Source organism: Lethenteron reissneri, chromosome 3, assembly GCF_015708825.2.
Source record: "Lethenteron reissneri isolate LAM-NWPU_2019-01 chromosome 3, ASM1570882v1, whole genome shotgun sequence".
Taxonomy (NCBI): domain Eukaryota; kingdom Metazoa; phylum Chordata; class Hyperoartia; order Petromyzontiformes; family Petromyzontidae; genus Lethenteron; species Lethenteron reissneri.
The window spans coordinates 5,733,719-5,757,315 of NC_083781.1; the positions used below are offsets into that span (position 1 = coordinate 5,733,719).

At 43.3% G+C, this 23,597-nt stretch overlaps 1 protein-coding gene across 9 annotated transcripts in view; it reads right to left on the bottom strand.

The window, feature by feature from the left end:
* Positions 1-23,597, bottom strand: part of LOC133345453 (kelch-like protein 3) — a 43,152-nt gene that overhangs the window by 13,412 nt on the left and 6,143 nt on the right. Inside the window, exons 2-5 of one of the 9 annotated variants that reach the window (XM_061556255.1) lie at positions 12,410-12,498; positions 9,158-9,274; positions 5,209-5,396; positions 3,874-4,140 (exon numbers count right to left, since the gene is read on the bottom strand). In XM_061556255.1, the coding sequence (XP_061412239.1) occupies positions 3,874-4,140; positions 5,209-5,396; positions 9,158-9,209 (507 nt within the window). In that variant the 5' untranslated portion in view covers positions 9,210-9,274; positions 12,410-12,498. Of the gene's footprint in view, positions 1-3,873; positions 4,141-5,208; positions 5,718-9,115; positions 9,275-12,409; positions 12,499-23,597 lie in introns of all 9 variants that reach the window. The other 8 variants (XM_061556221.1, XM_061556246.1, XM_061556239.1 and 5 more) reach the window with 8 other exon arrangements.

The window sequence follows — 23,597 nt, forward strand, 5'->3', positions numbered from 1 at the left end:
GCTCAACGGTATACTGTACAGCTAAGGATTGAGAAAGAATGTTAGGGTTTCGAGTATAACATTTTTTGGCCTTGATGTCTCCAGATTTGAATGTCCTGGTGCCTTTGATGATGTGGGCTTTAAACTATGTATTGACAAACTCTGGGGAAACACCAGGTCAATGTGAAAATCCGCTAGCGATTTGAAAGCTAAGCAGAGACTTAAATGTGCAAGTTACCAATGTCACTTTTTAAGTTAGCACATAACGTACATGTGGATGGACACAGATTCAGCATATAACAGGAAGCAGATGTACACATTTATTTTATCAAATTGAGTCAATTAAGCTTTATATATTTTATTACATTATTAAGGCACAGAGATTGCAGATTCAAATAAACCACATGGTGAGGTTGCTAAGTTGGTCAGGGGCTTGAGTACATAAAATACTCTTAAAATTTGTCACAAGACTGGTCGGCGGCGATTGTAGCAATATCTAAAATGGAACCAAATTCAAGAGACATAGAGGTGTTCGCGTAAGATTGTAACGCTGTGGGCGTGATAGCAGTTTCTAGAGATATTATCACTCCCATTGCACCTGCCAAACATCTTCCAGAAAGACAACTCCATGCAACATTACTAGCAGAGGTCTCCCATGCAAAATGATGTCATCACTCAGTGTGCTTCAGCCGGTTTGCGGCTGTATTTGTTATTCACGTTATTATTAATTTTGTTATTATGTAACTTATTAATGAACTTGAAAGTGGTCCGGACAAGCCCAAAGTTCTCTCCTACTATACCCCACTTAATTATCTTAACTCCCTTATAGAATTGCAATTCTTATCTTTAACCAGACTTCCACCATTTATATATTTGCATAAGTCGTTCTTTACTCAGGCCCCAGGAGCCTAATTCCTGCATTCGCAGCGAGTCATCGCTACTGCTAGACTGGGTTCAAAACCAACCAGAAAGCCAACCATGAATAAAACAAGATGTATTGGTGACACTGCATTGCCAGTGGCACACAAAACAAACTTACACTTTTCAAAAAGGAAAACAAATATTAAAGTGACATTTAGGGCAATGGCCTTTCTTCATAGCAGACAGAGGCCTGAGAGATTGAGTGAATAATATTTGTGAAAGTCAAAAGTGATTTCACTGGTCTACAATTGTTTAGACGTCGTCTGCTTCAGAGATTAAATGTGCTGTTAATTATGGATTTTGATGTGCTGAATTCAAATATGACAATGAAAACCGATTGGCTACCGTTCCCAAGATATTTAAGTTTTTACATTTTACGTCCATGTATATTGTGTAGGTAGAAGAGTTTTACTCATAAATTGTAAACCTAGGTCTTTTCACGTGTTTATGGTTGCTTTACATGATAACATGTCACCTGTCCTGTTGATGTAACACTTTAAATATCAGCAAAAGGGTTATATGAATACAATTTCTTATGATACAAAAGTTCGGTGGGAAAAAATCTTAATACGAGTGCAAAAAAGTGTATCTCTAGTGACATGTTTCCACTAAGGCTTTTGTATGCCTTGAGGAGATTTTCCACCAACTCCCTGGAGTTGTCTGCCTTGTTGTTTCCAAGAAAATGTGTTGCCACTAACTGGAAGGCTTTCCATGCCGTCTTTTCCTTGCCACACAGTGCACTGTCAAATGCATCATCTCGAAGAAGTTCACAAATCTGAGGACCAACAAAGACACCATCCTTCATCTTAGCTTCACTTAACCTTGGACATTTTCCACGGAGGAACTTGAAAGCTGCTTGTGTTTTGTCCCTGGCTTTGACAAAGTTCTTCATCAGACTCAGCTTGATGTGCAAGGGTGGTAACACAATCGTCCTTGATTCAATAATTGGTGGATGCTGAACACTTTTCCTCCCAGGCTCCAATGACTGTCTGAGTGGCCAATCTATCTTGATGTAGTGGGAATCTCCCGCGTGATTATCCCATTCGTATAAAAAAACAGCAGTACTTTGTGTATCCAGTCTGCAGACCAAGCAAGAGTGCAACAACCTTAAAATTGCCACAAAGCTGCCACTGCTATTGGTCATAGTTTATGCACCTCAAAAGTTGTTTCATGTTGTCATAGGTTTCCTTCATATGGACTGCATGACCAACTGGAATTGATGGCAAAACATTTCCATTCTGCAGCAAAACAGCTTTAAGACTCATCTTCGATGAATCAATGAACAGTCTCCACTCATCTAGATCAAGAACGATGTTGAGGGCTGCCATCACACCATCGATGTTGTTGCAGGCTAAAAGATCACCTTCCATGAAGAAGAATGGGACAAGATCCTTTTGACGGTTATGGAACATGGAAACCCTAACATCACCTGCCAGGAGATTCCACTGCTTCAGTCTGGAGCCCAACTCTTGGGTAGTTCCAAATCCCTGACAATGTCTTTCAGTTCACCTTGTGTTATTAGGTGTGGTTCAGAGGAGGAGGAGAAAATCCTCTTCCTCGTCTGACTCAAGTAAAAATGATTCTGGAGCATCAGGAACTGGCAGTCCTTTTCCGTGGGGTACGGGGCGTATAGCTGATGGAATGTTTGGATAATGCAGTCCACTTTTTATTCTTTGACACCTTTCTCAACTGGAGGCGCCATGCAGAAGTAACAATTTCTGATATGATCTGTTGGCTCTCTCCAAATCATTGGTACTGCAAAAGGCATAGATTCCTTTTCCTATTCAACCACTGGCCAAGATTTGTTGCACAAGTTATGCAGCATATGTGTGGGGCCCACATCTTGTCCTGGTCTCCAATTTTGCAGCCATAATAAAGGTGATAGGCTTTCTTAACCATAGTGGTTATACTGCACTTGTGATGCAAAAGTCACTTCACCAAAAACATAGCAGAAGTTATCTGTATTCTTGGTTCTTTCGGTAAAGTCACGTAGAAGGGAAATAATAAAATAATAAACATATTAAACAATAACATTCTCACGACGTTTCGACTGCAACACAAGCAATCATCATCAGGTGTGAAATCCACAGCAAGAAAATGTTCTTGCTGTGGATTCGTAACGTCGTGAGAATTGTATTGTTTAATATTTTTATTATTTTATTATTTCCCTTCTACGTGACTTTACCGAAAGAACCAAGAATATGAATCCCTGCAGTCACCAAAGCTTTAAATCAGAAGTTATCTGCTTTGCTCACACAAGTACGAGGCATCTCTACTCACTTTGGATAAACAGAAATGTGTCCCTTTGCAAAATCAAACACTAACAAATAAGAGAGCACGACACTGTATTATTTCTTGAGCTGATATAGAGCAATTTGTTCAGCAGAGGAATGTAAGCCTAGTTATGATTGCATCATCCATGACTTCAAGGAATAACATGACTAAATTCATATAATCTGATGCAATACCAGGTTCAGATTGCCATCATTCATTGTTTTGCTCAAAAAGCAAGTCCTGTCCAAACCCTGTCATAGATTTATTCATAGATCCAGTCAAATATGCATTTTAGTCATTTTGATTGAGATCCCTTCCCTTTATAACTCACTTATCCTCCGCCTATACCAAGTCAAGGGGCATATCTTGAAAACTAGAGCCAATCAACAATTTTAAGCATCAGTTCATTCTCAGTGACCCAGAATTAGTAAAGTTGGACTACATTTATTTTGTAAGCATTTTGGCTGTAGACCAGTGTTTCCTGCTCAAATAAGCATTAAGGCAGTGTTCATCTCCTGTTAACATCCATTAGCCATTGGTGGAAATTACACTTTTCTATGACAGGGGTGAGTCTATCTATAGAATATTAAATTAACTCATAACCTTCAAATGGTGAGCCGCTCGCTCTACCACTGAGCCACCTGGCCAGTTGTATTTATACACCATGGGACCCTTTATAATTGCATTGCAACAAAGCACCTTGTCGGCGTACTGCCGGCGGTCAGCGGTGCGGTTGAGCCAGGCGAGTGATGCCTGGAAGACGGTCTCCTCGCGAGGCGCGTTGAGCCGGTCACTGGCCAACAGTTCGAGTAGCTTGTCGGAGGTGAGCGCACCGAACTCCTCCTGCTGCCACACGGACGCAAAGTGCTGCAGTGCAAAGTCCAGGCTCGCCCTCTGCAGCTCCGGGCAGGCGTGCGCCTCCGCGAAGCAGTGCATGCCCAGGCAGTTGGACACGTCCAGCTGTGACTGCGGCCAAACGGTCAAAGACGCAAGCAGATACGAGCACACACAAAGCACAGACAGCACAAAAGCATGTCAAAAGTAAACCCGCGCTGTAAAGTCTTTTTTCCCCAATCACATTCAACCAACTGGTTATGAATAGTTTTGCTACGTAGGTTTTAGAAGTTGTGCTATATAGCTCTCTGAACGGCATGTTATTTGGTGCGATGTCTGACATTTTTATCCACGTGCTGGGAGTTTCTTCAGGAACTGAATGGAGCAATTAATTTTCTCCCTCCAATATAAAGAATTGCCAACGCCTTCTTGTATTGGTGTAAGCCAGCGGAAGTTGTTGTACCCTATGCAGATGGATGGCTGCATTTAATTTTGTGAGCGCTGGCAGATGTACCATATGGGATAAATTATGGCAACTGCACACTTAAAATAGAGATGCAATTAACTTACCATTTCAAGGCATGACGATTAAACAGATAAGATAACTTTAACATAAGGCTATACTTTAATGCTCCTAAAGTACTATTAGCAGTGAAAGTAGAATTATCAATAACTGTACAATATTTCTGATTCTCTCCAGCATGACTGTCATGAATATCATGACCAAAAATCTGAAATTAGAAAGTTACTCCACAAGGATTTATTAAAAAAACTGACACCTTTACTTGGTTTTCATGATTAAGAATCCTTTATCCTGAGGACTGGACATTACTGGTGGCCTAAAGTGCTACAGGAAGTGATTTATACAATGATTAAACAAATGTGTAGTTCTCCACACATCATGCATGTATATATGATATTCTTATACAGTTACCATGAAACAGGCATAATGTAATACTGTTTATTTCACTTAAAGGGAATCTAAACAATGTACAGACAGTGCGCATATTGATTTCATAGGCACAGGCAAAAAAGGTCCTGAGGCAAGTTGAACATGGGCAGGGAAGCAACCGCACGGTGGCGAGGGGAATGGAGTTCAAACAACTCAAGACGGATTCGAGCTAAAAAAAAAGTAAGCAGGAATGTATTAATGTACAACAATAAAAGAACCCCGTGCTTAGCCGAGCCGCTCATCCTAACCTGCAAGAAGCGGGCACAGGCCTGGCGCACGGGCGGCACGTCCAGCAGGTCAGCGGCCGCCAGCAGTGCCTGAACGTTGGCGCGGCAGATGCGCACCTCCCCAGTGTAGGCGTACGACAGCAGCAGGCCGAGTGAGGAGGCATCAACGCCGGCAAGCGTCACGCGCTCCTGCCGGCTCTCGGCTAGGCCTGCCGAGAACATGGCGCGGAAGTAGGGGCTGCACGCGGCCAGCAGCAGCCGGTGGCACGGGAACTCGGACGTGCCGCAGCACAGCGTCACGTCGCAGAGGGCGCCCGCCTCGCGCAGTGCGCGCACGCCCAGCAGGACAGCGCTCGGGTGCGACGGCTCCGAGAACACCACGCCGGGGTCGTCGTCCTCCTCGTCGGCTGCCACCGACACCGCCGCTGCCACCGTCGTCAAGGAGGCAGCGGCAGCGGCGGCGGCAGCACCGTCGTTGGCTCTGACCGGGTCGCCCGAGCCCGGGTCCACCGCCCCCGATGCCAGGCCCACTGCAACGCAGCTCGCGGTAAAGCGCCTTGCTCGATACCGGCGATACGGTTTGTCTTAAAAACATTCCCTTTGTTGTTGCCCTTCTTTTTGTTCGTCATTGTTTTTTTATTAATAAAAGGCTATAGTCCAATGGGTTCTATCAGTGACATGTCCTGAGGAGACACTCACGGCACGCTAACATCAGGTTACAACAATTATTCTGGATTAACTTACATTGGCCCATCCTTATATTTCCTGCCGTGTTTATTGCAAGAAAAATCTATGTTCTAGTAATCAAGGAAAAACTTTTATTTTTTCAATAACACTGCCTTAAAATAAAACAAAAATATGTAATAGGCAAATTTTATGGCAATGTTATTGAGGAATGTGTTGAGTTTTTGTTATTTATGTTTGTTCACCACTGCCAAAGCAGTATCATCAAGCGATGTATTCAGTTTACATGTTTAAGTGATTGGGGAACAGGTCTAGACCCTCAAACATTAGAGAATGTGTTTAATGTGCAATGATGGAAATTTGGGTTAAAATCTGGTATCTAAGCAGTGTCCTTTGACTGTTATTAACCCCACTGACTCACATTACCATATCCAACTACCTCTGTTTAATGTTAATATAATGCTGTAGTTTTTAAACCTGAAGATTGCTCAGAAACATTATTTTGTGCTCTGTACAAACTGCCTCACTGGCAAGGGAACTAATTACTAGCCTAAAAATAACAGAATCATAAAAGTTTTTGAAAATGCTTTTCTACTTCTACATGCACTCATGGTGAAATCCCTGTGCTTCGTAGTATACATGCTGAAAGCCACAGTGATAACTAGAGAACACTAGAAGCCACTTCCCAAAAACTGTAATTTAGTTTTCACAAAAATAATGCTGTGCACAGAATATAACCAATAACTAAAGTGAGGCACAATTGATGTCTTCAGAAATATTATATATCAATATTGCTGTTACAGTGGGTTCTGCTGACATGCACTCAATATATTAATTGCTGAGATACAGCAAAACTAAATATGAAGGTATATTCAACAGGGTACATTTTGCAACCGCTTAGCACTCTTATTCCCTCGCCAATCATAAAAGCTTTTGTTTCAGCTCTTGTAGTCCCAGCGCTGTTATAAGATAGCATAATGGGACATATATTGTACGTGGTGTGATTATTTTAAGTGAATCCAGGGGCCAAAGTCATGGAACATTTGTAGAATATTGATTATTACTGTATAGCTCATTCCTTCTGTGAATGAGTTTCTGATTTACTGGCAAGACCCTGAAAACACGAAACTTGTACAAACTAAGCGACTGAAATCACAATTTTTATATACCTTTAGTTAGGGCACATTATTCAGTCTTTTTTTTAATAAACCATCAAAAGCGCAACGAGTTTGAATCATCATTTGTTGTTAAGTACTGTTAACAGAAAAACAGCAACACCTTGATGCACATATAAATTTCACAGCAGCTCAAGAGTGGAAATGTGAATTTTAGTCCCGCAATAAAGTATGCGAATAAATGACAGAAAGAAGGAATCTTATGTTCGAATTAAGATCAGCTGAATAATGCAGAGGTGGCTTCACTCTTTAACTGGTGCTGAGAGTACAGTGGTAGAAAAACGAATTTATGCATTGTTATTTCAGCAAATGTTTAAAAACTTAAATTGTACAGTGAGGGAAAACAGTATTTGATCCCCTGCTGATTTTGTACGTTTGCCCACTGACAAAGAAATGACCAGTCTATAATTTTAATGGTAGGTTTATTTGAACAGTGAGAGACAGAATAACAACAACAAAATCCAGAATAACGCATGTCAAAAATGTTATAAATAGATTTTCATTTTAATGAGGGAAATAAGTATTTGACCCCTCTGCAAAACATGACTCAGTACTTGGTGACAAAACCCTTGCTGGCAATCACAGAGGTCAGACGTTTCTTGTAGGTGGCCACCAGGTTTGCACACATCTCAGGAGGGATTTTGTCCCACTCCTCTTTGCAGATCTTCTCCAAGTCATTAAGGTTTCGAGGCTGACGTTTGGCAACTCGAAACTTCAGCTCCCTCCACAGATATTCTATGGGATTAAGGTCTGGAGACTGGCTAGGCCATTCCAGGACCATAATGTGCTTCTTCTTGAGCCACTCCTTTCTTGCCTTGGCCGTGTGCTTTGGGTCATTGTCATGCTGGAATACCCATCCACGACCCATTTTCAATGCCCTGGCTGAGGGAAGGAGGTTCTCACCCAAGGTTTGACGGTACATGGCCCCGTCCATCGTCCCTTTGATGTGGTGAAGTTGTCCTGTCCCCTTAGCAGAAAAACACCCCCACAGCATAATGTTTCCACCTCCATGTTTGACGGTGGGGATGGTGTTCTTGGGGTCATAGGCAGCATTCCTCCTCCTCCAAACACGGCGAGTTGAGTTGATGCCAAAGGGCTCAATTTTGGTCTCATCTGACCACAACACTTTCACCCAGTTGTCCTCTGAATCATTTAGATGTTCATTGGCAAACTTCAGACGGGCATGTATATTTGCTTTCTTGAGCAGGGGGACCTTGCAGGCGCTGCAAGATTTCAGTCCTTCACGGCATAGTGTGTTACCAACTGTTTTCTTGGTGACTATGGTCCTAGCTGCCTTGAGATCATTGACAAGATCCTCCCGTGTAGTTCTGAGCTGATTCCTCACCGTTCTCATGATCATTGCAACTACACAAGGTGAGATCTTGCATGGAGCCCCAGGCCGAGGGAAATTGACAGTTATTTTGTGTTTCTTCCATTTGTGAATAATCGCACCAACTGTTGTCACCTTCTCACCAAGCTGCTTGGCGATGGTCTTGTAGCCCATTCCAGCCTTGTGTAGGTCTACAATCTTGTCGCTGACATCCTTGGAGAGCTCTTTGGTCTTGGCCATGGTGGAGAGTTTGGAATCTGATTTATTGATTGCTTCTGTGAACAGGTGTTTTTTATACAGGTAACAAGCTGAGATTAGGAGCACTCCCTTTAAGTGTGTGCTCCTAATCTCAGCTCGTTACCTGTATAAAAGACACCTGGGAGCCAGAAATCTTTCTGATTGAGAGGGGGTCAAATACTTATTTCCCTCATTAAAATGCAAATCAATTTATAACATTTTTGACATGCGTTTTTCTGGATTTTGTTGTTGTTATTCTGTCTCTCACTGTTCAAATAAATCTACCATTAAAATTATAGACTGATCATTTCTTTGTCAGTGGGCAAACGTACAAAATCAGCAGGGGATCAAATACTTTTTTCCCTCGCTGTATATCAATAAGGAAACAAGCAAATGCATAAACAGCAAAAGCACACAGACAAAAGATAAACAATTAAATCACATTACAATGAAATACGAATGAACCACAGAAACCAGAAACCCCTATTAACTGCTTCCTGACCTGTCGGCATATGGCGATGTAATCGCAGAACACGTCTTTCACCTCGGGAAGGGGCGTTAGCGGGATCGAGTGCGGCCGCGTTCCCTCCGGACATGCTGCCAGCGAGGCAGGCGTGGGGCACTGCGAGGGCTGGGTCCGCCACCGCGCGGCAGCACAGCCCTGCACAGCCATCACACACCTGCGATTAGCACGGTGGTGCAAAAAAGGTTCAACGTACATGCATACACACGGTGGTTAGCATTGTCGCTGCAGCTGGGTCAATGAAGAGGTTAGGTAAATACCTCCCCAAAGAATGAAAGTCTATGCTTGCTTGCATAAACATATGCAGCTTGATAATATCGGTCTGGAAAACAATTAGGGTGATGGGACTCAAAAACGTTTTTTATTTATGTATCAAGAAACAAAATGGAGTTCTGCTTTTATGGTTATAAAGAAGTCGGCGTTTTCCAATTTACAATTCTTACAAACCACCATAATCTGCATTTCCATGGTTATACACTGCTTATTGGTAAATACGACCTACGTGACAAGGCGTTGATTAAATGTAGGAGTGCTCTCATAGTCATACACCCACAAAATCATTATTTGATTTGAATCAGCACTCAGTCAAGCAAACACAGCATGTTGGGTAAACATTAAAAGGCCTACTCTGGTAGTTCAGGATGATTGGTGTTAAAAAGTAACTTATATTGTAGAAAGTAATTCGCAGTGTATATAGAGTTCAGATGAAATCTGCTAAAAGCAATACATATTACAAAAGACAGTGGCAGGCCATTTAAATAAATGCAATTATTTCACAATTTTCTGCCAAAATTACGTGTAGCAAGTAGCAAGAAGCTGTCTTGTCTGAGTAGAAGCACATACAATCAATGAATTGTGCTGTTCAATGTAAAACCACTATACTAACTAAATACTTCAAAGATCCACTAGTTTATCTTTTGAGTACCTATAAAAAGATATTCTATTTAAACATTTTATAATAAAATACTTAAATACCTGCGGTTATAGTGACAGACACTGTATGGCGAAGTTATTCTTGTATATTCTACATAACAATTGAGGCGGTAATAATTACTTGTTTAAGTAAATAGCTAAAACCATTGACATAAGGGATTACTCACTTGGATACCAATCACTCACTAGTGCTGTCAATTTATAACCCAGCCTTTTATTGTTCATTGACTGCCATGCTAGTGCAGTGCGGAAAATATAGTGACTTAATTTCTATCCATTTTCTTAATTTCTGAAACTCCGTGTTCATAATGAGCCAACTATATACATGAAAGTGATTGCATTGAAAAATATTGCCATGGAATCTGGTCCACAAATACATGTACAGCAAATGTGCCTTTCAGTATTTTACATACATATCTTGTCTTAATAAATCATATACAGTCTTAAATTACACATTTACTGTAATAAATACTTGTGTGAACAGTGAGTAAAACACATCGATACTTACTTATGCTATTATCAAGTTAATGAAAATGTAAGCTCAGTGCTGGGACATATGCCACTGTTGACCAATGTGCCAGTACTTTAATATAGTTTTGTAAATTAATGATAACAATAACATATAAATGTACAGCCCTTTGCCTATCCACTGATGAATGAAGACATCCCCGCACCATCCCACACTGTGCTATGAACCTGACTTCAGTATTATACCCGATCACAGCTAACAGAAGTGGAAATTTATATCTTCCCACTCCATCAACCCACAATGACCAACATGATGAAGTATGCTACATCATGGGACCTCCTTTGCCAGTACCAAAATATGAGAATAGGTTTTCCTCTTTTTTTCTGGCAACAAAACAGGGGTTAAGATGTGAAAACACCAAACTGAAACCTTATTACAAGGAATCATGTCTGCATTAACCACAATACTTGTGGTCAGAATGCAAACAAAAAACACACTGATAATATATGCATTGTCTTTGAAACTGATTGGTCCACACCAGAGACAGCTTTCTTTGGAGCCAAAAGGCATCTGGTCTAACACCATTTGAGACTAGGCTCTGGTGTGGACCAATGAGTTTCAAAGACAATGCATATATTATCAGTGTGTTTTTTATTTGCATTTTGACCACAAGTATTGTGGTTAATGCAGACATGATTCCTTGTAAAAGGTTTCAGTTTGGTGTTTTAACATCTTAACACCTGTTTTGTTGCCAGAAAACGGGGAAAATCTATTCTCATTATGAAGTATGGCCAAACAAACCCCATATCTGACATGGAAAAACCAAATAGGCTAAATATTTTTTTAACAATGCAGTAATGTAACTAAATAATATTAATTATAAAAAAATATTCCATAACATGGTTATATGCACTGAGCACAATATATATTTTAATACACTGCTTCTTACTACTTTTACTCTTAAACTTCGTATAAGAATCACTCTGTAATGCATGGGTTAACTTTGACTTGAGTGATCTCAAGCAGATAACCAATTAACATGTTTTTCATTTAATTACATTTGCATATCTAATCTGGTCCTTGACCTCCACCCAACCTGCACTGCTCAGCGTGAAGAGCGGATAAAAAAAAAACCACCATGCCCAATTTCGTACTGGGCAGCCTTCATCCAGTAGTGGATTGACAAAGAGCTTTAATGTCTAACTGTATTCCAGTTACATGCTAATTTCTCACATTAACACACATTAACATCATGGTAAACTCCCATATTAACATATCCACTTCCGTGCCCTCTTAATTTCTCACATTAATATTATGCTAATCTCTCACATTAACATAGCCACTTCCATGCCCTCACCAAAGAGGCCGCTTTCCTTCTTTTCCAGTTACATGCTAATTTCTCACATTAACATCACTACCCCGGCCACTTCTTTATGACCCTTGGGCTACACCCATTTAAAACCTTTTAAAACAGTCTGCCTCAGCAGCAGACCATGCTTTTCCACCTGATGACAGATGCTTGTTTTGCTTCCGAAACGTCGCGATTTATTTTATTTTATATCTACGTGACTTTACTGAAAGAACCAAAGAGTATGGATTCCTGCAGTCACGAAAGCTTCAATTCAAGATTGTATTATTTACATTGACATGAAACAAAAATGTAACTCATGTTGTTAAAATATTTATCTTCAGTATGTATTATTTACATTGACATAAAACAACATGTAACTTATGTTGTTAAAACATTGATCTTCAGTATACAGTGTTATTGGTACAACAAAGGTCAAATATTCCCCTGACAACCTAGTTTTGAGAACCACCTTTCTCTGAAATAATTCTACCTCGCATGAATAGCCAGACCGCCACTTTACCTTGGATTTCTCTGATTAGGAATTTCACACTTGCAGCCAGGTGGGATGCGTCAGGGAGAGGCAGGCGGGCTCTTCAGTCCGCTCCAAATCTGCCAATAATGACACAAAAGTTTGTATCTTAATCCCCAGTCTTAATTATGGACACCAAACAAGGTTGTCCATAGACTGAGTATTTGAACTGAGTATGAGAGTCTGACTGGACTGTCCCTGTTTGGCCTCTTATCCAAATACGAGTTAAGCATCTTATCCAAATATCTAGATGGGTTTAAACTGAGTAACTATGCAATGCTAGTCTTATAAAGAAAAAGGTTATTAGTCCATGAAATATTCTCCATTGGGTACGGTTTAATCAGCAAGTTTGCAATGTTGTATGATAATGTTATAGCGTGAAGCAAAACCTCCCTTCTTGTTCGGGCCCATTATTGGACATTAGTTTAAGTGGATTTGTTATTTAATTAGCCACAGCTAAAACAGATAAAGAATAATGTTATCACTTGCGAATGGCAGTTGGAATACAAAGCCAATAGCAATACATAAGTTTACTGAAAAAATAATCACGTGTGCTTTTAAAATAGTCTCCTAGTTTGGCAAATGTGTTAAACATTAGGAATGCAGGTTTAATCACTAAAATAAATACTGTAGGTAACATTTTATCCATCAGCCCAAAGCCTTTACATATGTTTGGTTATTCACATTTGCTTAAAAAGCCAAACTCAGCTATTATTAAGCTTTAATGGGTATCAGCAGAAAGGTGGGGTCTGGTTAACACATATCACTAGTCACCCTGATGTAACCAACTTGAGGCTTGGATCAGTATGATTTCAGAGTCCATTCAGCAAGGTAGGGCTGTTGTATACTAACCCTTCTTCCATAATTGAGATTAATAATATTTGATGATTTTTATATATTATCTTTTTACTTGTTTTTTTAATGAGTGAAACACACCAAGCGCAGCAAACTGCAAAACACCAGGTGTTGTTAAGTAATGAACCGGAGGAGGGCTAGGATGGCAGAATTTACAACGTTGCTTCAAGGGAAGATAAGGCCTGATGAACGGGCACATGTCACCCGTGCAGGCGGCAGAGACAGTGGGAGTGTCAGCCAGACATAGTTAAGGCAAAAGCCCAATCATCCTGCATGGTTTTAAAGTAACGTCAAAATTCGAAATTCAACAACAGAGTAGGCTAAATTATCGATCCTCGCGCTCGCTCAAATTGGAGACCAGGCTGCGAGCTACATCAATGAACCATTGCCCATTTGCTAATCCAATACTGAATGTTAATATTACTGAAGTCAAAACGAATTCTATGACCTCAGCACATAGGCAAATAATAGGGCAGTGTCGACTCAAAGGCAATGGAAGAAACAGAGGCGCCTTTGTCTAAATCACAACCACAGAAAGCCAGGAATCATCACTGATTGTGTGTTCAGGAATTCCGAGCTAGTTAGAACACGTGCACAGGGGGGGAGCTGATGTAAACAACCCTGCGCGTCTGGATGTGAGGGGGCCTTGGACCTGGAATCAAGAATAAACACTCCCAGAGCAGAAGGTGGACAGGGGGAGAGGTGATTTAAAAGAGGGTTGTATATCTCTCAAGGCACAAGACCCAGCTGAACAACACGGCTGCGGGGGTCACCAGAAGTTCGCATTCGCCTAGTTAAGACAAAAAGCTCAATTATTCTGTATTGCTATTAAAGTAACGTTAAAGTCGGAATTTAACAACAGAGTAGGCTAAAGTTATTGATATTCACACCCACTCCAATTAAACCAGGTCACAAGTTACGCCTACTGAACCATCACCATCATTAAGTCAATATGAAATGTTATTTCCATACTTCAATACTTTCTATACAATTCGACCCGAAGCATATGACAATCAGAACCTTCCTAAGTCAAAATTGAATCGCACCCAGACAGGAGCGAATAGTCAATATAAGGTTGAAGAGGGAAGGAAATCAAGAGCACGGCGAACTGCAAACGTAAGCAAAAAGCCGGGAACAACACCAGCCCAGCAACAGCGAGTGGGGCTTCGACAGGCCATAAAGTAGAATAATAACTCCCGGGGTCAGGGGACACAAGAAGAAGCAGGCAGACAAAAACCAGAACTGACTCCAAGGTTCAACCGCCCTCACCTACTCAGGGGTGACGGAAATTAATGAGGCCTTGAATTAACGGCAGGCAACAACAACGGCGAGCAGAGATAGGGTGGGGCAAAGACTGCGGGCTAGGAATGCAACTTCGTGTCAGTAAAGCCCTGACAAACAAGTTAAGTTAAAGACATCACAATACATAATATCGCACATAACATCAATGTTAACGCTATTCACCGTAAACTATATTCCGCTTATATAACCATCCAGGCACCAAGGAATACGAATTCCTAGGATCAAGAAACTTACCCCTTAACCTAAGATATCGGAAATAAATTAATAGTAATAAGTATATGCATGAAAGACAAAAGTAAAACTTATGGAAAAGCCAGGATAACGGGATGAATCACCACCAGGTCGAATATAAATACATAATAAAAAAAACGATGTTAAACCCAGGGTCGGAGAGAAAGGGAGATCCCGGCCGTCTTTGTATCCCCGCAGCGCGGGATAGGAGTGTGTGTACGCTCGGGGAAACACCTACACTTGGGTCGGGAACCACGATGGGAAACGACAGACCTTAGGTTACATACAGAATCATAACTGTGAAATAGTAAGGGACAAATGTTAACTTAAAACTTTTAACCATTTCTTTGTGCGCCGGGTCGGAGAGAGTGTTGCCCCCCTCCAGGTTGTGCAACACGAACAAAGACGCCTATGAGACGATTTGTAACGTCTGTGTTTTGGGTTCATGAAGAAGGCCAGACAAGAGATAAATTGCACCCAGACAGAGAGACGACTTCGAGACAATTTGTAACATCTGGTTGTTTGCTCGTGGGTTTTATGGAGGGAGTTGACAACGGAATATACCGTCAGTGATGCACACAAGGACATACGGACACACACATGGACACACCTGCCTACGGACAGATCCTGACACAGCAAAAATCGGAAGCCCCGCCTTGTGGGCGGGATCCAGGGGGATTTTTCAGCATAAAGGAACGGATCCTGAACATTGGAAACCAGTGCGACGGGAGGGTCCACTCAGAAGCTCGACCGGGAGGGTCGACTCAGCAGGAGTGCGACGGGAGGGTCCACTCAGAAGCTCGACCGGGAGGGTCGACTCAGCAGGAGTGCGACGGGAGGGTCCACTCAGAAGCTCGACCGGGAGGGTCGACTCAGGAACGAGTGCGACCAGAGCGGGTCCACTCAGGAGTGCGACCAGAGAGTCGACTCAGGAGCGAGGGCGACCAGCGGGTCGACCCAGGAGCGAGCTCGACCGGGAGGGTCGACTCAGGAGCGAGCTGCGACCAGCGGGTCGGCTCGACTCATCTTCAGCTCGTCAATCTCTGCTGCCGCCGGAGGTCTCCGCTGCCGCCGGTGGTGAGCGTCGCGACTTGGCGACGATCCAGCGCTGCACGCTACGAGCGAGTTGTGGGCGCCACCTACCGACCGGGTTCCGAACTGCGACAGCGTATCAACAGCCATCCGAGCCAATTCACCACGGTGACAGGAGAGCGCCTGATACGTATGACGCGCACCGCCCCCTCACCACACGACCACCAGGCGTCTGTTTGACATAAAGAATCGACTCCGAACACTGACTATTCAAGACAACTCTTACCACTCAAAACACTCGAACCCATAAGCCATCCGTGGCTGGAAAGCATCACAACGAGACCGAGGGATGGCCCTCCGTCGTTTATAAGAGTATTCTTAATTTTTATCTTTAATATTTAGTGGGCTGTACTCTTAATCGCATAAATTCCCAACAGATCCATCAATACGAACTGATTCTTGGCACCTCCTTCCGCCGAGCCACGCTCACGTGGGGAGTGGTGGCCCACCGGATCCTTATCAGGTGATCTGGTCCCCAATTAGTAAACTTGGTATAAGATAACGAGCTTCGGAAAAGGAGCACCGTCGCAGGCCCTTACTCCGGGCCGTTCTGTTGTCAGATAACCTGCCGATGTATCTGTTGAGATTGGTGCCTTTAAGAATAATAACTGTTTTGATTGTGTTTTTTTTATCGCCGTATAATCTTTCAAGTATCTTTCAGTCATAATCGCCGCACGTACTCGCATCCTCTACAGAATATTCAACTGTCCCGTGACCCAAGGTGTTAACAACGTGATAAGGGTTGCGTATGGTCAATAAGGAGTGTGGTACTGCGTGAACAATATTGAGTATAATCATTCATTAACGTTAAGGTTTTCTTAGCATAGTATTTGCATGTTAACGACTCTCTCTCTCACTAACAACCATCGCGTTATGCGGGATCCATGTGCCGTTGTCGAAGTGAAATCCGACAATCGTTGATGATACTGTATTGATGCCGTATTGACGTTCCAGGATTGAGAGTTCGCATACTATATCATAGTTAAGGTTGAATTAGTAATAAATTGATCAATACAGAAGTGGTTGTGTGATTCTTTCCTGAAATCTATGCATAAGATCTGCTTCTGCGTTGAGATTTGAACTTGGTGACCTTAATAAACACACTAATACATACTCAGTAAATGTTAAAGCGATAACGGGGTGAACCGGGGTCTGGTTATCATAACGACTTGCGTTGTCATAATTACACCCACTCGCATAATTAATACGATTACCTCTCGAATTGGCATAATTAAAATGTGCGTAATTACATAAATTAACATATTTCCGGATAATTACACATTTGGCCAAATTTCATTTAATTATTATTATTTCCACTGAATATCCATAACCCACATATACAACATAATAATTTCACCCACGCACGCATACAACATAACAAATTTTCATACCCAACATATACAACATAATGGGGGCTCGTCTTCCGGGATCTCTCGCAGACAGTTATGCATGAATTCAGGAACGAATCACTGATGTGTTAATCAAAGTGTTGTGAACTAACGTTGCCTTGTGATTGTAAACGGGGGTATACAAACAAAACGCGCTCTGAAGGGAGGTACCAGAGTAGCAGAGTATAAAAAAGACAGCTGGGCTGAGATTATTTGCTCGAGTTAAACTGACGCATCCTGTGATACAATTGTTTATATGTGCTCTGAAAGGGAATTCTAGAGTAACTCACGACGCACATGAGATGTTAGAATTAAGATACACTCTTAAGTCTATTAACCACACTACATAATAGAGATGGCACAGGATCCACAACATTCTGAGTTTGACACACCAACGCATAACACTGATACAGAGTGGACCTCTGAGGAGGAGATGGAATCTATGGAAAAACAATATCGGGAATTTGTGTTAAAACGTACTGGACGGACTGCTAGCCAGCAGACGGAGCAGAGAGATATATGGGAGGGGAGCCATACAGAAGATGTTAAGGCCCATAGAAGGAAACTACTTAAGGACGTGATGAAATGTGGCAAAGCCAAACGTGACGTAAAAATTGCAGAAATAGCGAGGGTAGACTCGTATCTCATCGCACAGACAGACAGAGAAAGATTATGGAATGAGGAAAAATTTGAAAGGGAGAGACAAGAGAAACTGTCCTTAATGGTGCAGGTAGAGCGTCTGCACGCCCTCGTGAGAGAGAAAGAATCCGCACTAAATGCACCAGTGAAACACCCAGACGTTGATACACAGAACACATACGGGAGTAACAATTTACCACACTCCGAGCCACGGGGACGTAGCCCAGGGCCAGATCCCACAATGAGTATGGCTACTATGCAAAGCAATTTTGATAAAGTAACACCCTCGCAAATCGAGGAGAGAGAAGAGGAAATAATAATACAAACGGGAAAACATGAGGCCGACCACCCCAACGTTAGAGAGAGACAAATAATTAACCCTAAGTCATCAGGATACACTGTAATGATAGAGCGGGAAAGGGCGGAGCTGGTGCAAGACGGGAAACATGACATAAACAGAACACCAGGCAGACGCACGCTACGCAAGTATGACCGACATGATGCAGATGACAGAGACAGCTCACCAGAGAAACGCACCTCGCACAAACACGACCAACACGACACACGTAACAAGAGCTCACCAGAGAGACGCACATCACACAAGCATGAGCCATGGGATAAGCAGAAATCACCGAGCCAAGTTGACCCACGTAACAGGTGCAAAAGGCACTACAAAAGTTATGTTAAGCAGAGCCACCGTGATGGTGACGGCTCATCTAACACTGACTCCTCTGACAATGACCAACACGACATGGGTACCAGAGAGAGCTCACCAGAGGGACGCATGACATGTAAAAATCACCCACGCAAAACCACCCGCACAAAAAATCCCAGAGACAGGAATCCCGATAACCATGAAGCACGAGACAAACATAAATTCAACACCTCACCTAGCAGGCACCACACACGTAGTAGGCAGCATGAAGGTCAAGGACAAAAACACTCACCACATAGACACCGCTCAAGGAGATCACGCACACCAACCCACAAGCACGAATCACAAGACCCACATAAGGAAAACAAGAGACACAAGCAACGGGACAGATACGAATCCTCGGACAGAGGGAGATCACGACACAGACACGGGACACATGACAACAGTGATAGTGGAGACAAGGGTAGCTCAAGGGAGCACTCCTCAGGAACCGACACCACTGATGACGAACAACACACTTTTAACAGTAAGACACTAAAACTAATGGACAAAGCACTCGTGAGAATTCCCTATTTCGATCCACATAACAAAAACAGGGATATCCACACTCACATAACTACAGTAGAACAGGAGGCTAAGATCCGGGGTCTGGGTAAATCAGCAGAAAAGGCATGTTTATTATCAAGGAGCCTACATGAACCCGCCAGACCATGGGTAGCCTCCCTGCCAAATAGGGTGAAGAGTGACTTTAAACAATTGAGCCGAGCAGTAGTTAAGAGATTTGGGGAATACTCCACACTATCCGAGGGATTGAACGCGGCAAAGTTGATGACCCAGCGTGTAGACGAAGACCCACGAGATTATCTCCTGCGCCTTAAGAAAGCATATTACGCAGGGGACGTGGACAATGCCCAGGGAGATAAGACAGTCTTAAAAGTGATGTTCTTCCAATCATTGAGACCTGAAATAGTGAGAATAGTAGGAATGATGTTGGACCCCGAGACTGCCTCCCTACGCCAGATTGAAAGCAAGGCCCACACGGCCTGGGTGAACGGACGGAAAACCACTGGCATAGCCAAAACCCACATCGTCACCAGAGATAAAGAATGCCTCGATCTGGAGGGAAGCGAATCTCCAAGGAATAATATTAGCGCCACACGGGGTGAACATGAATTCCCCCAGGAGAGGGCGCCTAACCCAATAGAATCAACACCCGTCCACAACACGCTGAATAACGTTCCACGTGAGAGGAGGAACGAGGCCAGAGGAACATGGCACCCACAGCCGCCACCACCATGGAATGCAGAAGAGGGCGGAGGCTGGAATTATGGAGGAGGAGGAGAGAGTGACGGGCCATACCTACACCGCGGAGGCCGACACCCACCAAACCAGTCACCATATCGTCCCCTACTGCCGCCTCCACCAGCAATAGAGCATAGACCACCGTTAGCTAACAGGAATCGATATGCTCACCACATTAGGATGGAAAAAGAGCTCCTAGGGAGTATGAAGACTCCCATGCAAGTAGCGAAGGGAAGAATACCAACTATACCCACACAAGAGGAGGACACACCCAGAGCAAAGGTAGCCCAAGTGAACGTAGGGAAGACAAGAAGCCTCGAAGCAATCACCGAAGTGGTACCAGAGGGAAAAGGGTACCATCTGGGGGAATTGATTCCCGTAGGACCAGTCGGACGAGTCCACGTGGAAGTAATACTGCAAGACACCCTGACCAGCCAGGGCCTTTGTGATACTGGAGCAGAAATATCCATGATATCCAGAGAATTATTTGACGAACTCCAGACTGCCCTCCAGAGGAAGAATGAAACACTACAAATGATGCCAAGTAAACTTACCTACTCAGGATGTGAAGGGACCCACATGCGACCATTGGGCAAAGTTATGACGAAGTTGACGTTCAACAAAATCAACATGAACCATCCACTATATGTCGTACAATACCCAGGTAAAGAACTGATTTTTGGGATCGAACTACTGAATCGCCTGAAACCCATTGTGAACCTTGAATCCCGACAAATTTGGGCACAGTCAATGCCGGAGAAACAAAGGGACTCAGAAGATGAAGACGTTATGAGAGACTCCACGGGAATCCAAGTGATAACACAAGAGCTCGACGACCTATCAACGACAATCAGGAACGAAGACAAGCTCCCCGCAGGAATTCGAATCACTCAGCTAATGACTAACAGACTGAGAGAAGTCCGAAAGGAAGCCGACTTAGAGTCAGTATCACCGAAAGACCGTCCCCTCATGGAGTATATACCGCCCCCTGGAGGCCAAACCGACGAACTGCAAACTGATGAAGGAGAACCCAAGGGCAAGAGCGTATTACCCTCGGATGAAGCCAAGGCAACTCAACCGATAGTAACGCAAAAGGAACTTTCAATTGAGCCGCCCGAAACCACGAAGGCCCTAGATCCAAACCAAGAGGGAAGAGTCCTTACAATAGAAGAACAAATAGAACAACAAATTGAAGCAGCAGACGCCCTCGAGAGGGAGGAGAAGTCAAAGCTCGCGACACCAGCGAAACTCACAGACGTTGAGCCACAAAATAAATATGGAAGTAACATCAAATCACTCTCTTGGGTACGTGGACAGAGTCCAGGGATTGATCGCACAAAAGTTAAAGTAAAATCGCCAGGACATGGTACACTAAGGGCAGAGGCAAAAACTGAAGGGAAATGGCAACACGAGCGACACGGCACTGGGCGCGCACACAGAAAATGCACACCACTTAAACACAGGAGACACAGCACAGACCAAAGTGACAGATTGCCTGATGATAACTTGTTTGATGATGACGCTGTCAGCAATCAACTTTCGGAATACCTGTTCACCAGTAAAACCCTTAAGTTGATGGACAAGGCTCTAGTCAGAATTCCCGATTTTGACCCCCACAATAAGACTATGGATATCCACACACATATCGCGACAGTGGAAGAGGAGGCAATGATTAGAGGGCTGAGGAGACGGGATGAAAAAGCGAGTTTGTTGAAACGGACCTTACATAAAGAATCTATTCCATGGGTAAAGTCACTACCACACAAGGTTAGAAATGATTTTAAACAATTGAGCCTGGCGGTGATTCGGAAGTTTGGAGAATATTCGACACTCACTGAGGGGTTTTATGCTGTAAAATCGATGACCCAGGGCATGGACCAAGATCCACGTGACTACCTCGTCCAATTTAAAAGAGCGTATTACGCAGGCGATGTGAATCAATACCACGAAGGGGATAAAATGTTCAAAATAATGTTTTTTGAATCCTTGAGCCCAGAGATTACAGAAAGGGTGAGAATGGTTTTGAATCCAGAAACCGCATCCTTACGCCGCATAGAGAGCAAGGCGTACATGGCATGGTTATACAGAGCTAAGAATCATAATTCGGATCCAGAACACAGGGAGAGGGATGAGGAACCCAGCCTCTCAGAGAGGAATAAAAATCACCGAGCAGTCCCACCATGCAGAGAGCAGCAGAAACGCACGCACACATGGCAAAATAACCCAGAGAGAGGTTGGCACGAGAATGAGAGCGGCACAAAGCCGAACATTCAGGAGAATCGCAGGAGGGGGAGGTTCAGAATAGAACCATACCAACACCCCATGCCCCGACATGCGCAAGGTCAAGATTACCCACAGGGATGGCGAAGTAACAATCCAGGAAAAATTTGGCACCCAAATGGGAAAAACACTGGGCCAAGGGTGCAGGAGAATCGTAGGAGGGGGAGGTTCAGAACAGAACCATATCAACACCCCATCCCACGACACACGCAAGGTTCAAATTACGCACAGAGATGGGAAGATAACCACCTAGCGGGAAGGTGTTACACATACCGCGGAGGTATGGATGCGAACATTCACGAGAATCGCAGGATGGGAGGTCAAACACAATCGATACAATTCCGACCAATTCCTCCACCGGCTATACCAGGAGGGAATAGAGGAATAACACAGAATACGGTCCAAATACGTGATGAACCATCCACAGTGATTGAGAGCGGGCAGCCCATACGCGCCACACCCGCCGAGGTGTTAAACCCGGCGCTCAATGTGAAATACAGGCAGGCTGCAAGTGACAGGGCGGGCAAAAACGTGGACAGTGCTCCCGTAAATGACGCGCGGATCGAATACAAGGACAGGGTTGCATTGAAGCGTGATCGGACAGTACAAAAACAGACAGCAGGGACACGCCCTGAGGAGCGCAGGCATGAGCCTTTGAATGGAAAATATCCAAGGGAAACCAAAAATTATGTGGATCGGAGTGCTAAAATGGAGACGAATGTCCATGACGTATCGGGAATGGTGTTGAAATCCAACACACTAGTAAAAACAAAGAGGGCAACATTACGAGGGACAGAATTAAATCGACACACGGACTCGGCAAATGTGCATGTAATCGCAGAGAGAGCGAATGCCTCGAACCAAGGGTCAAAGTGGGTCGGGTGCGCGAATTCTGGTTATGTGCAGCACAATTTTTCACCACACACTCCCACGACACAGAGAGTGAGAGAAGAAACTACAAAAACGAACCCCGAAAACCGTGATCGAATTATCGAAGTGATAAGTGGTGAACGAGGCAACATGAGGAAAGTAACGCATAAATGCGTTCGAAACCGCTACCTAGCGTTTCCCAGGATTTAACAAAAACAAAAATGAATATTCGTCGGAGTCATGATGTATCAGAACCGATGTAACGCAATATCGATGTTTAACGCTTGTTTAATTTTCTTTGCTCAATTCAAAATAACCATGTTAAGTTGTGACACGTACGCGCGCGTTGTAAGGAATAGCAGCAAAACTTGAGGACAATCGATGGTTCATGATGGAAGAAGGGTATACATTTTTTTAAAAATAACCCGTGGCCATTTGACCACTGGTCATTTTTAAAAGGGCGGAATGTTGTATACTAACCCTTCTTCCATAATTGAGATTAATAATATTTGATGATTTTTATATATTATCTTTTTACTTGTTTTTTTAATGAGTGAAACACACC